This window comes from Oenanthe melanoleuca, chromosome 4 (genome assembly GCF_029582105.1).
Source record: "Oenanthe melanoleuca isolate GR-GAL-2019-014 chromosome 4, OMel1.0, whole genome shotgun sequence".
Classification (NCBI taxonomy): Eukaryota; Metazoa; Chordata; class Aves; order Passeriformes; family Muscicapidae; genus Oenanthe; species Oenanthe melanoleuca.
Window position 1 is genome coordinate 45,634,377 of NC_079337.1, and position 15,733 is coordinate 45,650,109.

General features: G+C 36.2%; 1 protein-coding gene across 2 annotated transcripts in view; it reads left to right on the forward strand.

Moving 5' to 3' along the window:
- GABRA2 (gamma-aminobutyric acid type A receptor subunit alpha2) overlaps window positions 1-15,733 on the forward strand; it is a 63,160-nt gene that overhangs the window by 17,961 nt on the left and 29,466 nt on the right. For both annotated transcript variants that reach the window (XM_056490582.1, XM_056490583.1), the window contains exon 4: window positions 8,697-8,764. In XM_056490582.1, the coding sequence (XP_056346557.1) occupies window positions 8,697-8,764 (68 nt within the window). The remainder of the gene's footprint in view (window positions 1-8,696; window positions 8,765-15,733) is intronic.

A 15,733-nucleotide genomic window follows, 5' to 3' on the forward strand; every position in this document is an offset into this window, starting at 1 on the left:
CGATTTCATGATACTCTTATGAGGACAAGTTTTGTGTTGCTCATGTGTTTAGATTGTCCTTCCCAATGATTTAATTTACTTCTTTTCCACATTTTGTCTCTCACTTTTTAAATTGTACCATAGTGAACACTACTGTTCATAATTACCCAGTTATCACAAGTATTTATACAACCAAAGTGTCCATATTGTATTAATACCTTTAGAATGAACCTGTAAATTGGAGGAATGAATACTCTGTTTAAATGATAGGGAAAAAATCCAAAAAGCTGTCTAGATAGTTAATTGCTTTCTTAATCACTTGGCAGTCAATACCTCTGAGATTGTCAAAATCTTGCCGGAGGTGACAAAAGTCTGTGAAGTCCAACAGTAATGAGTGAGAGAGTATCTAAATATCTTTTCTTTTTTTTTTTTTTTTTTTTTTTTTTTTTTTTTTTTTTTTTTCCCACTGCAAAGAGCCAATTAAGTTATGCACTTTTGGGTTGTTTGAAATCTCTTTCATGTTGAAGTACTGGCAGGATTCAGGCTAGGCACTGGCTGTTGGATTGGCCCAGTGTGATATGAGCTGCACCAGTCAGTACAGCAGCCTTCTCATTAGGGGTAAAGTACATTCCAGCTTAAATGTCTTACTTGCTCCCTACCTGATTTGGAAAAGGGATCTGAGTTCATTATTTCACACTTTTCAAACTGTGTATGTAGACATGGGGCTTTTGATCATTCTGGGAAAGTGGCTCCTTCCACTGGAGATGTTTTACTTTATTTGTAAAGAATAGCTACTTATGTGTCAGAGCATGGACTGAGATCTCCTTTTCCCTGCTGGCCTTTAGAGGCATTCATGGTCTTTGGCCAGTTGCCCCCACAATACTGAGGGCTTAGGTTTGTCAGTTCCCACATCTCCTGGACCCCACATATTGTGGGATTCATTTCTTCCAGTGGCTGGGCATCCTGTGTGGAACATGGCTAAAGCTGTTGAGAGATGTTGGCACATCTCAGAGAAGGTGTGGGCAGAACTGTCTACAAATGTGGTTCTTAAAGTCGATAAACTGAGTAGGAATCTGTCAAGCTAAGTAATTAAAATGCTGAAGAGCAGCATGCAGCTGAAGCCTTTCCTTACCAACAACACATGTGAAAGAACCAAGTTTGGGTCTGGAAACGTTACCAGTCTCCTTTTCATCTGCTCACAGGGGTGCTCCCCCTCTAGAGCTCACGTCATTCCTCCTTTCCTGAAAAGAGCCATGAGAGAAGCTGATAGTCAGTTTTAATGGAAACTTCTAAAATAGAGAGCTGCTCTTGTCAAGTGCATGCTCTAATTTAAAGCAGAGACATGAACTCAGTAGCTTTGTGTCAGGTTCTGTCTCGACCACAAAGGTGAATTTTCTAAGATACAGGATGCTTCCTCAGTCTTTGGAAGGAATTGTTCTGCTTTGTGTAAATAATTAGATCTTGAGCAGAGGCTTCAATTTAACTCTGTTCTATCCCATGAGTACTGGTAGGCTGTGGAATCAGCCTCTTGCTTGTTTTCTTGCTTTCTCTCTCAAAATCTTTCTGGCTCAGTAAATTTGTAATTATTTATAGTTTGAGGAACTTGTTGGGACTTGGTAGAGAGCCAGTTCTTTAGGCTGCTTGGCAGCACTGGGATATTTTTGCCTTAAGGTGGAAATATAAGCAGCCAGGGAATTTTAGGTACTGACAATGTTAGACAGCAATTTAGGAATAAAGGGGATTCAGATAAATATAAGTGCAAAATTTAGTCATCATGATCCGGACCACAGAGACATTCAGATTAATTTTGATTGATTTAAATGGAAACTTGGAGCTTAAATAACTTTGTGGAGCTTGTCCAATGTATTTTAAGAGATAATTTGGCACCAAAATCAGTCTTAAGCTCTATACTTGAGCAACTTTTTCAAATTTGTGGAGAAGGCATATAATAAAGTTAAAACTGCATCTCAAATGCCACTTGTACCCAAGGTTCTTCATTCATAGGACATTTTGGAAATGTCTTTAAATATGTGACCTGAAGTAATAAGGTTTGCAAATTAAAGGTCTCTTGGGAGAGAGGGAAGAAAAAGTAGTAAATATAATGTTTGTATGTGGATCTGCATTCTTCTTTTCAACTGAGAGTTAAGCCTCAAATTTGTTATATACATCTGAAAATTATCTTAGTAATGTGTAGATGTTCTCTCAGCACAGAATTTTTTGTTTTTTCATTTATATCTGGTAATGGTGGTAAGACAGTTCACACCAGTGTCTTCTACATATAGGATAAAGAGTAAATACTGACTATGATAATATATCACATTATTTGTGTTGCAGATGTCCCTACATATCATTCTGTGCACATTTGGTGGGTAACCTACACCTAAAAAAAAGTTGTTAGTTTAGCTAAAAACATATCTGAGAATGTTTTCCCAAGTCATATTTTTTGCTACAGTAGAGAGAGGTGTTGACAGTTAAGCTAAATTCTTTTTTCCAGGTTAGTGTGTTTTACTGATGGTCAAAAACTCTCACTCAACTCTAAAGAAACACTAATATTTAACTGAATTATTGTATTACAGCAAATTCCTGTTATTTTGAACCGTTTTCAATTATTTCAGAATAATGAATAATACTTAGTTGAAATAAAATAGCTTATATGCTGCCCAAGTATTCTTTTAGTGTAAATGACATAGTAGTCTTTATGGCACTGCTTTACAGGGCTACTGAATTTCATAAGTTCTCAATATGCCTTTGGAGGGCCCCTGGTAGACTTTATATGGAGCTGTCAATTTAATAAGTGATATAATGTCTGTTAATAGATATCAGCTCTTCAGAGGTCAATCAGCTGGGGTCTCAGCCTACTGGCTTTCAGTTCCTGTCTCTTCCTCCAGACATTTTCTCCAGAATATATTCTTGTTCCAGTCAACACCATGAGAAATTAAGTGCAGTGTCTGATTCTGGTCTTACTGACACCAATGTGAATCAATAGTGCAATATAGTACATTCAATATAATGCTCAGAGGTATTAGTAGCTCTTACTGGCAAGCTTACTCTACATATACTTTGTTAAAGATGGAAATTTGAAATAGAATCATGGCCCATGAAGAAATTTTCTTGCTGGTAGTTCATGGATAAAGTTAGGCCATTGGGAGTGAAGTGCTGATGTCAAGGGGAGAAATGAATTTTTTTCTTCTCACAGATGACTTCAATTTACAAATTGGAAGTGGTTTTATGTAGGGCATATGAGACTGTTGTAATTTAATAGTGGATAATGAATGAAGATGCTGAAGTAGGATAAATAAAATTGTTGCATAAATCACCTAAACCAAAAATAAAAACGGTAGAACAGGATTTGGAAATATCTGGTTCCCATGGATGTTGCTGCTTTTACAGCTCCGTGTTGCATGACCTCCTCTGACCCCCATTCCCTGCCAGCCAGTCAGTGTCTTGAGCTGTCAACAGAACACTAAGGAGCTTGTCAGATAAGGGCAGCATGTTGAGTTGGAGCAGTGTTTGATGGATTAAGACCCTGGCTGTTTCACCTGTGCAATTTCTGACTTGTATTATGAATGACATTTTCAAGGCCTTTGGGCAGCATTGCCAAGCATGCCCCTGGAGACCATATTACAATGTCAGAACAATGTCAATTCCAGTTAAATAAATTTTATAGAAAAATAATTAAATTAACATCAAGCTTTTGACAGCATTTCCACAAAAACTCAGAAATCTTCAGTTAGGTTTCCTATACACTGCAGCTTGACCTCCTTTTTTTTGTTGTTGTTATTGACACAATTAAAGAGCAGTATTTTATTTTTCTTCTCTCTCTTATTTTTTTTTTTTTGGCCATGCTTTAGCAGCATTTCAGTTACAGCCTTGCAGTGTTCTCACAGGCACTGTTAATTTTATATTTAAGATAATGTTTGTATGAATTTTGTTATAGTATGCATTAGAACTGCATATGTATACTTTTAAAGATCTATCCTACCAAGAACACTTTTGATGGTTTTTGGTTATCTCAAAGAGATTGCCTTCTATTTTAGCTGCCCAAAATTGTATTTACAGCTTTTTTTGACCAAAAATGAAAATTAAAAAGAATTAAAGGTCCAACACAATCTACTATGCCTGTTTTCTTGTGAAAACAGCCTTGACACATTAATCAGTAATGTGGCCAGTTTCATGCAAACAAACATCTGGTACCTTTCTGAAGATTTTCAGTGATCACACTCCTTTTTCTCTTCTTTTAAACATACATAGAATGAGCAATGCATGTTTTGTTCCTACTCTGTGTGAAAAAAGGACTCTAGATTATTTTGGTGAGAGGGGGAATGAGTAATATCCAGATCGTTCTCAAATACGAAAAATACCCTGAAAATTTATTTAACTAAAGATAATGCTTTCTCAGCATTCTTCAGGAAAGGGAGAGCTCTCAGGTATGCAGAATCCTGCATGTCTAGCTACCTCACATCACAGACACTGGAACTCTGTGTACCCTGTCAGGGATGCAGGCACTTGAGAAGGGACAAATGAAAGAAGTCGAAAAAATTTTGAAAACTGCTGTCAGACAGCAGACCAAAGGAACTCATTGAAAATTTAAATGCCTCTGTGGAATCTTAACATTTTGACAAACTGGTAAAGGCTCATGAGGAACCTTTTCATCTGACTTTTCTGATCATCTCCATTACTCAGCCTGGGTTGGTTTAAACTTCAGCCAGTGCAGATTCTCTGCCAAGCAGCCTACTTCAGCTGAGCCAGCTCTTCCACTGAGGAGCAAGTCAGCAGATTTCAGACCATCAGAAAGGATATCCCAACAGCAGGGGAGTTACCAGCAAGGAATTGGTGATGCCACTGATATCAACTCTATCTGAGCTCTGAACCATTTTTCTAATTTTTTGACAAGTCGATGATGTTGACATTTTCCAGTGTGGCTACTTAGTTTTTGGCAAACATCTGTACTTCACATTATTCACACATAATGTAATCCTTCTGCCTCAGCTTCCCAAGTATGGAAAATTGAGGATAATAAAATTATTATCTTCATAGAGGAGTTGTTATAATTAACAAAATCCTAGATGTAATTAAAGTACACAGTAAACATTCCAGTTAGTGACAGAAAAGGATGTATAAATCTCCTGCAATTTTGTATATTTATTGCTTTTTCTTGCTTTCTATTTTTTATTTTTTCCAGTTATGATACCATGTCAATTCAAGTAAGGAAAGGGAATCAGAAGAAATCAGTGCTTGAGAACCATAAACCATGTGCAATATGGTCTTAATAATTACTGCTTTTTTTTTTACTTCCATGGGATGTGCTTTTCTTCCTTCCTTTATCATTAACTTTATTGACTATATTTTGTCAATTTATCTTTGGCTTTCATCATCTGAGAAACTGGTCAGATAGGGCTTCTTTTTTAACATTTATGACCACAGCAAGTTAGAAATGGTGCTGTAATAGCCTTTGCAGAATTTTAGATGTGATGGTGGCAGCTGTGTGTTATAGTCTTTGCCTGAGATTTTTTCCCCTAAAATAAGCATCTTAAATAGAAATTATGTCCTTCCCTTTGCCATTCTCATTATTTTGTATGACTTTCAAAAGCAGTGATTCAGAATAACTTAAGAGCACACAAATATAAATTAATTCACCACCCTTCCTCCAACAGAGGGTTCTTTACAATCTTGACTGTTTTCAATATGGGCCTCCATTGATTTAAGCACTTTTGAAAAACAGGCCTTTTAGTTACATGCTTACATGTCACTAGAAGAAACAGATTTTATAATCCCAATAGAAGAAGATTTGCCTTAACTTCTCTCAAAAAAACCAAATGAGATTTGTATGCAAACATATGTTGCATTGAACATCTTTTAGCTGAGTATATTCCTTGGCTTTTCCACAAGAACTGATGATCCAGAGCTGTTTGAATCTCTGGTGGGCTAAGTCTGATGACTTATGCTGTTCTTGACAGAGTATGAGTTATAAAAACCTGTGATGCCTGCTGGATGAATTTTGATTAGAGTCCATTTGAAACTCTTTGTGCTTCTGAATTGTTTGTGTGACAAGCATATACTCCTTCAAAGCAATAGCTACAATATTTGCTGTAAAAAAGGAGGATGTATTTTTTCTTTTTGTAGACATTGATTCTGAACCCTCAAGTTCAAATTTTTAATTCAGAGGAGCCTTTGTTTTAGCACCACGTAACAAGAAAGAAACAAAGACAAGACTCAGGCTGCTAACACAGATGGTAACAGGAGAAATTCAAGATTTATTACCTTTCAGCTTTTTCTGTCTTTAAGAACTTGTTATCTTAAAGATAGGGTATGCATAGAAACTTCTTAACAATGCAGAATTTGGAAAATAGGAGGCAAAAAAATAATAATCGGCTGTTTCCTCCTTAGTGTGCTTTTCTCTTTCTTAACACAAACCAACAAGGGGAAACTACAGACTGTTCTAAAAGCATAAGTTGTGGTCAATAAGTTTGTTCTCCTCTATTTTCTCTGCTCATTTCTGATGGAAGAGTAGATCCAGAAACTGAATAACAGAAAAGTTGTTTTTTTTTTTTAATTAAAACTTGGAATGCAAGGCAAACCTGAAGATTCCACGTCCCGTAATTTATTATATGCAAATATTAAAATAATTCCTCTGTGTCAAATAATAAATGAGATAAAATAACTGATAGCAATAGAGGGAGGTTACAAGAGGACCATATTTCCAAGCAGTTGGTGGGTGGGGATTGGGCAGGTAAGGATGTGACTTTGTTGCCTATAGTAGTGTTCCTTCAAGTAATACAAATATATTTGAAATTAGCCTTGATACTCTGTTGTTAGGAGTCTTGATTGTCAGTCATATTTTTGTAATACAGTGCTTTTAAGGGAATTATAATTAATATTTTGAGTTGTTATCGCAGTGCAGGCCAAATTTCACAGTTAGTCTGTTCAGCACCATTTTACCTCCTGAAGAGTAGCTCTCTTGTCACCCTCCCATTTCACTCCAGTCTGTGCCAGGTAACCATTTGGACAGAATAATATATTTTTTTAAAAATTTTTTTTCCCCTTTTTCTGGAGAGTCTCCCACAGGCAGCATGAAGTCTCTAGTCCTCTGGAATGCATTTGTGGCTTCTATAGGATACTTCAATCAGACCTGGACTTTATCCTTGTTGAATACCAAAAACAGTGCAGACTCAGCACTGTTTCTGTCCACTGACCTTTGACAAGATTTGTTTGTAAGATGTTTGGAGTAGAAACCAACTCACCTTGTGTAAGGATGCTTCATAAGAGATTCCAGAAGTCTCTGTCATACAAATAAACATATCTCAGGACATGCAGAGGAATTGCAGGGGTCAATCTTTATTTATTTGCTTAAAGGAAGACATGATCCTGGAAAAAAAAGATCCTTTTTGGTAGGAAGGGCTTTATGAAGTCCTGTATTCTAGTGTTTGCCTGAAGAAGGACGTTTCCTTACAGATGAGAACAGATGAATATTCCTAGCTCATACTCCAGAAGTTGTCTGAAATCACTGTATCTTTGCAGCTACATCCCTCTGAAAATGCACTGCTCCCATGCAGCTGCTCATGGATCAGTCCTGGCCTTTTCCTGGTGGCTGGTAGAGACTTTGCTGTCATGACTGGTTTCTCTCAGTAAAGAGCAGGGATTATACTGTTGGCCTCAATATAATTAGAAGTAAAATCTGCTTATATCATGTATTTGTTAAAAGGCAGCTTTTATGAAAACAAAACTATTAACTACCCACATTTAATAATGATTAAATATGGAAATATAATCATAATATAACAGCAGGATCACTTATACAGCAGGCAGTTTTATTATTTTTGGGAATGAGAAATTCTGTGATGAGTCAAATTGCACCTAGTTATATTCAAATTTTTCTTTTCCAGTCAGCAGCTGGCTTTAAGGCAGAGATACTGACTGTCTAGAATGCAGACTAGTTGGCATCTGCTGTAAGAAATTTCCTGTGTGTACCACTCCTCTTAGTGAATATCATTCTATTTTGAGCCTAATTGAAAACTGAAGATAGAAAACTAAGCAATTATTTTTCCCTGCAGTACAATATCTAATATTCTGATTTCATGGCTGTCTGACTGCAATGATTAGGAAGGACATTTTCTCAAAGTGTTCACAGCAATGTATCAGGAGCATTGCATATCAAGGAAAGGAACTGTTATGTTAAAATGTGTGCCACTCAAAACACACACCCAACTGAAAAGTAGGATGCTGTTCTGTTACATTTGGTGCAGTCAATAATTGCCTTTTCTCATCTTTTTCAAAGAAAAAGCTATTAAGGATGTGGAAAGCAGCTTTCAACTAGAAAGGCTTTGATAGGAGAGATCTGCAACAAGTGAGGCAACACCTCTGCAACAAAGGCATTTTGTTTAGGCATAACTGTCCTTCCATGATAAGTCCAAGATGCTGTGGTTGTTTTTGCTGGTAGAGAAATGGGATATATGTGTGTAGAAGCTGATTTTGATGTTACAGTTGTTCAACTGTAGTTGAACAAACTGAAACAAGCTTTTCTGTGGGACAAATCCTTGTTCATTAGCCTCTATGTTAAGTGAAATAGAAGCCCCCAGCATTTACAACAGGATACTGGCAAGGGGTAGTAAGCAAAGAGAGAAACCTGCTCAAAATGCCCCATAATCTTGCATAGAGGGTTAGAAAAAATACTATTAATTTAAAATGTTTGCTTGTTTTTTCTTTTCTTTTTATATCAGACAGTATTACGGAAGTCTTCACTAACATCTATGTGACCAGTTTTGGACCTGTGTCAGATACTGATATGGTGAGTTCCTGAATCTTTTGCATATATGGGTAAATGGTGTAAGAGATGCATAAACTTCCTCTAAACTTGTATTCTTCTTTTACTTGTTGTGGATGAATTTGAAACAATTTCAGTGAAATCAGAAAGTGTCAAACCCCATGTAGTTTGGAATTTGGAAATTGTTTTACAGACTTTACATGATAAGTGTGCTTGTGTTTGCTCTTTAGTTTAGACAAGTAAATCTTCTGACTGTGGCACTGGCTGTACTTTGGTTTATATTCTGGAGCATTCTTGATATGGATGAACTGGATTCCTCTCAGGTGGAAACTTGGAGTGAAAGGAGCACTCTTAATATTGGCAATAGACTAAGGGACCTGATAGGAGTCAAATCTAAATTAAACTTCTTGAAAGACACAGCTTGGAAGCTGGATCATCAACATGATTGTGGTGTTTTACAGATCTGTCATTGGTAATTTGCATTGTTTAGTAAGCATTTAAGGAAGTCAGTGACATTAAAAAAGAAAGAAACTTTTAGAATATTGCTCTGAATTATTGGGAATTGTTTGTAGGCTCTCTGCAAATAATACAGAGATTAGGGAGAATGTTTCACACTGGGTAGAGGCTTCATGGATATAGCTTCTCTAAAAGGGAAGGGAATTGAAGAACAATCTCAAACTGACTTTAACTACCTGTTATGCTCCTCTCCACTTGCCTGCTTTAGGGGAAGGTGGTTTAATTGACTCTGGGCAATGTGTAGGAGAAATTCAACAACAATCTTTTACTTGCAAAATTTAGAACATTGAGATAGAATAAGTGACTTTACAAATTTTAAAATAACATCCAGGCAAAGTAAGTACATCACAAGCTTTATCTTAGCAAACTTAAACTTAGCCAACCTTAACAAATCCAGACACAAGGCACTTACTAAGGCATTGACAGGAATTTTTTAGTCTGGCTTACCATGTATTTTTAGAAGAAAGGGAGAAAAAAAGAGAAAGAAAGGATAAGAGCAGAATGATATAATCATCCATGGATTTAGCAATGAGACTTGATTGTTGCAATTTTGATGTCCTTTGGTCTCACATTATCCTTGCCAATCCTGCAAGAAATTATTTTTGAAGTGCTTTGAACATTCTTTATTATGTATGAGACATATAAAATACTACCTAAGTATATCTGTAGATTACTGAAAATTACTGTTTTTAAAATCAGACAACATTTCTTTTTCTATTAAAAAATTCAGGTTATGCATCATACAAAAACAAGGAACCTTATGATATTATGAACAAGCTTATGAAGCTAAATTTTTCGCAGCACATTGTACATTTTAAAAGTTATTTGCTTACTGACTGCCAGGTAATGATAGCTTTGGAGAATATATTCTGGTGGGGTTTTGTGTTTGTTTTTTGTGTGGGATAGTTTCAGTTTTCAAGCTCTGTTCTGATAGTTATGAATGCACTAGTAAGGCTTCACATGAAAGGCCATTTCATAGGAGAAATAGATTTTTGTTTTTATTACTGTACATGTTGCTGATTCTCTTGAGGTGGTTTTTTCTAATGATTTTAGGTTTATGAAATTGTTCTTATTTTGTTAATAATTTTATTAAAAGTACCCACAGCTATGTACAAAGATGATATGAACATCTTGACCTTGTTGGTCTAGTATCTCATGGCTTTAGAGTGGTAAAGTCTTGCATTTATGGCAGTCCTGTGTAATGGGAAGGTGATATTAATCCACTTTTAAAGATGAATACTGAGGCACAAGAAGACTTACCCAAAGCTGTGCAAGTCATCTTTGCTTAAATGGAAATGCAATCCTATTCCCTCACTCCCAACACACTTTTGACATCAGTGGATAAATGTATGGAGAACTCTGGGTGTTTATTTGCAGAGACATAGACAGTGCAGTAAGGAGCCAGGTCCTTTGATGCTCCAGCCCTAACAGATCTGTGCAGAGGTGTTAATCAAAGCAGAGTGCTGTGCATCAGAACAGCAGATGTTACTCTAATGGGGAGGTTTATTTGCAGATAAGCAGATAGATAAGTAAGAGCAGTTTAATTCTTATTACTACAAGCTTCAGGGTTAATTTAGCTTGTTCTGTTGATAATTATAAAATAATTTTGCCACGTATGAGCAGTCAATTAGAAAATTCCAACATGTGAGCTTTGAAATAATAGCTTCCAAACCATCACGTATTCTGTCGAACATGAAGGTGACATTAGAGTTTTAACCATAAGTGCTTTTTCATTTAGGAGCTGCGTGACTGAATCAATAATGTAAGCTATTATACAGAGGATTCATTGATATTTTCTTCTGTAAATGTTGAAAACTCTGGGATATTATAATTTTTAAAATTTATTCCTTAAAAGACTTCATTAGAAGAATGGGTTTGACCCATGCCCCTGTCCTCCAGAATTTTCAGAGTATCCCAGACTCAGATTTTTTCAGGAAGGTTGGGTCCCAGCCTCTGACTTCCTCTGCTGTCACAATGTGGATGGTGAGGCCCTCAGTCATATGGGGTATTGAGGCTGAACATTGCTGTTGCCCAAAACTCTCATGATTATTGCTGCCTCTAGGATTCCTTCCACTGGGGATTCTTACAGCAGTAAAATCATCAGGTTTGTGACTGCACCTCTTTGCATGATTTATTTTCCAGTTTGTTTTTTCCTCCTTGGTTAGCATCTTGTGAAGGACAATGGAGCTTAGAAGAAAAGAAGTGCTTTGGAAAACAGAAAAGGGACTCACTGACAAGGGAGGTGTTTAATATGCATTTAGAATATGGAAGAAGAAGTGTCACACAGGCAGTGATGGGTGTATAGGAGCTAAGGATGCAGTTCTCACGAAGTGGTGATTCACAGAGTTGATAAAATGTAGCTCTGACCTTTGTTGTTGAATTGCTGTGTTTGTGAGGTTTCTGTTTTCCTCACTAGCAGTTCCCACCCATGGTAATATAGTAAGGGCTTCAATCTGTGATTTAGCATGATTACTGAATGTTACTAGAGTTTTTATTCACATTCACTGTATCTTTCCAGTATCCCAACTTTGCAAAAAAAAAAAATTATGTCCAGGGGAATTTTGTCTTTTACTGATTTTAAGATAGCTGAAGTTGCCATTAATGAATTCAGGAAGTAGAAGCTGAGGCTGAGACTTTTCTGCAAATGCATTTTGACTAAGTTCAAAAGATGCTACTCTCTGTTCTGACCAAAATAGTCAGCTACCAAATCTGTTCACCCTTGGCCAGGAGTCTGTTGCAAACTGTGCTTCAAATGAACAAAAATATTTGGGTATTTCTATAATTTGTGTAAAAAAAGAAAGCCATTGCATGTCAACCACTCTGTTTAATGTCAAATATGCCATGCCAATATATAAGAATTTTCAGCTTCCTTTTGCAGACTAGTGAGAATCAAGAAAGGCAAAGGAAAACATGAGTTTAAATAGATTTTACTTTCACTCTTCTGTCTTTTTGAGCTGTTATTTCTCAGAAATGTTCAAGTTCAGTATTGTGATGCTATGCCTTATAGGCTTCCAACCCAGTCAGTGATACAAATTTATTTTGACATTAGCCTGAGAGAAGAAAAGCTGCATTGTTTAGAAAAACAAACAAATGAAAAATTGGGCAGAACAACTGAAAAACAAAGCATCTCTTAATTTTCTGAAGAGCTATAGAACTAAATTATTATTACAGAAGCTAATTAAAGCATTTATCATCAAATTAACATGTTTAATATTTGAAAACTCAGAGGTAAATGATGAACTGGGTTGGATTATAATTTGTAGGATAAAAAGGATTGAAAATTAAACCTGATTACTTTTCTGTTTATAAAAATTAATTATTAGAAATCTGGTAGACTGCACCATCATTATAAATCTACATGCTGGTAACTTAAATTTCATCACTGAAAGCAATGTATTTTTACCTCTTTTTCTCAGACTTGGTATCTTTCCAGGCTGTCTTGACACCTTGGCTGCACAAATTTTCCCCATAAACAGAGACATAGTAAGTGCTGATGTCCACAATTGAAAAAAAAAGAAACAAAAAAACCAAACAAACAAAAAAAACCAAGTATATAATAAATGAGACCTCTTTACCCCTTGAACAATAGTTATTTTATGTAAGACAGATTATGTAGGTACTGAGACCCTTTAAATAAGGTCTGCTGTGAAAAAAGCTTGGCCAAGATTTAGCAAATTTTGCCTCAGAACAGTTTTTATGATTGTTTTTGAGAGTGGTCATTCCTGCTTTCCTACAACACACTATTAGTAGGTGGCAGGACTTGAATCAGTTTTGCTTGAATATTAATCTAAGAAGCTTTCTGAAAGTTTTATATTTCAACTTGAAGTCTCAGATTTTCATCCTTATTGGGGAGTTTTGTTTACTGTGGTCACACCTTTGTTCCCTAGTTTCTTGATGATAGACTTCCCATTTTTCACTTTGAAGTCAAGGAACAGGGATGTTTCTCTGTAGAGATCATCATACACAGCTAGTTCATCACTACATACACTTCCATCTCATCAGTTTTCAACTGAAATGTCAATGAGTGTTCCTGATTTTTCAAATCAGAATAGAAATTTTCAGTGAAGACTGAAAGTCAAATTCAGAAATAATCAGAAGTGTTACAGCATTCATCACTAGGATGGTTCTTTAGAGAAAGCAACTGAACCTGGAGCCCTGTTATTTTTTTTCTGTCTGTTTTTCTGATTTCCTAATTTCACTTTGTATTTCAGATTTTGTTTGGGATGTTTTTTCCTGTGCAACTTGTTTTTAGCTCTGTTTCAGAGTCTAATTATTGCCTAGAATTCCTTGACTTAAGAGAAGCTTTACAGAGTTAGTTTGATATTTAAGTCTAGACAGAATAAGGGAATGCATCAAAAGATTTTTTTTCAAAAATATTTAAAAAAAGTACTGCAATTACTTTTTTGTAGTTATTATTTGAACTCAGTAAGAGAAGACCAAAGAGTAAAAGAAATGATAAATATTCTTGGACTTTTTGTGTTTTGGGGAGCATTGGGGAACATCTAGATTATGTTTGTATAATTGGTTAGTTTCTGAAAAGTCAATAAACTTTTTGCTTTTTTCCCTTTTATTTTTGGCTCAGGTAATTTCCTTTGCAAGTTAAATCCATACACTGAAATTTTGATGAGACTATCTCACATGATCTCTTTCAGAGTTTCTGTCCTTTTATTCGGTTAGGAAGGCTTTTTCCTCAGTGCAGCATCCTGCCAAGTGGATCAATATTGGAGATGGATTTGTTAGAGGCTGTGTCCAAGCCTGTCACTGCTGTTAGCTCTCTCTCTGCCTTTGTTTGGATTCCTGTTCCTGGCACCAGGCATCCACTGTGTTTCAGAGTTGCTCTTTCTCCATGTCTGAATAAAAAAGGGATAATGGCAAGTGTTTTTATTTTCAGTGACAGCAGTGGCAAAGATGTCCTGTAGTCTCTTTTCCAAGTAATCCCTGTTTGGATCTTTTACAGAACTCTCTTATCCCCCCTTGGTGCTTCTTTTAGACTCAGAGCTCACTCTACATCAGGTATATGGAAAAAAGAGAGAAAATTATTCAGGAAAGGTCCTTTTCATAAATGAATATGGATAGAAAGACATTCTCTTCCCTAGACACTTTCATTCAAAGTAGTTAAACACATTTTTTTTCCACAGTTTTTTAATATTTTATGTTTAGACTAAATGCTTAGACAAAAATGACTGAAGTTGACAGATTAGACAGAAATAAAAGGCTTGAAACGAGTTCTTCAAATAGTGAAAAATTGTGCTGCAATTCCCTAGAAACATTCCACATATTCTTGATGGTATTAAAGGTCATATGTATCTGGCAGACATTACTTATGTATTTAAAAATGAATACATGTTCCTTTGAAATGCAGTGATGGGATTGTGTTTCAGTTTTTAACAGGGCTGTTAAGGGTTTTGATAAAAAATAGCCAACAGTGCAGTTTCAAACCTCAGTCCTCCTTCATCAGAATGTTTTCAAGGATTCTGTTCACTAGTATGTAGGATCCACACTCCAAACGACCTGAAGGGAATTTCTGGCTGTCTGCTGTTACCTTCTGTGTTCTGTGCTGTGTACACATCAGGAGGTAGGTTTTGGAGAAGAGGAGATGGGCTCAGTTTGTTTATCTGCCGTGAGGTTTGATGCTGATACACAAGTGTGTGTGCAGAGCCTGAATAGTCAGTGCCTGTGATTGGAGAATTGAGGGGGCTCAGAGGAGAACTCTTGCAGTCCTCATATTGTACAACAATTGCTTCTTTTTAGAGCAGAGAGAAGTAGAAAGTGAGGTGGATTGTTGGTCCAGCCTGGTGGGTGGGCCAAGCAAAGCCAAGCAGTGCAGTGATGAGGCAGCTTGTGCAGGCTGGGGTGGTGTGTTAGTCCTGTGTGCCTCTGCACCCTGCACAGATCTGCCCACAGAGACAGCCACCAAGACAACCAACTAATGCTGTGAACCTCCTACTGTAAAGCTAATTTCAGCACTCACTGAAAATATCTGGTGTGCGAGTTTAATAAATTGAATTGCATCACAAACTCATACTCATCACATTGATGAATATCAGGTTATGGTAAGTGTGCATAGACTGGGCAGATTATTTTTCTTTGACTAATTACATTTTTTGAATCTTCTGTCTAAACTCCTTCTTGGTTTTCTTGGAAGTAATTTTGATGCTTAGATGCATACCAATCATGTTAATATTCTACAGCACTAGTTACATACTAAGATTGGTAATGTTTTTAAATAAATCCAAAAGAAAAATTACATGTTTCCTTAAGGCAGATATGAAAACAAGAATGTACATTTTAATTCTTAAAATGATACTGATTTAAACATAAATATTAATATGCAGTTCCTATATTAACTATGTGAGTTTTAGGTCCATGAATCTGCACTATCTCATCAGTGTATCAACCACAGTATTTCTGACTGTTTTAAGGACTCAATGAAATATGTGCCTTTTCCCCTTTGCTTGCTTCTAATTTTTTTTATTT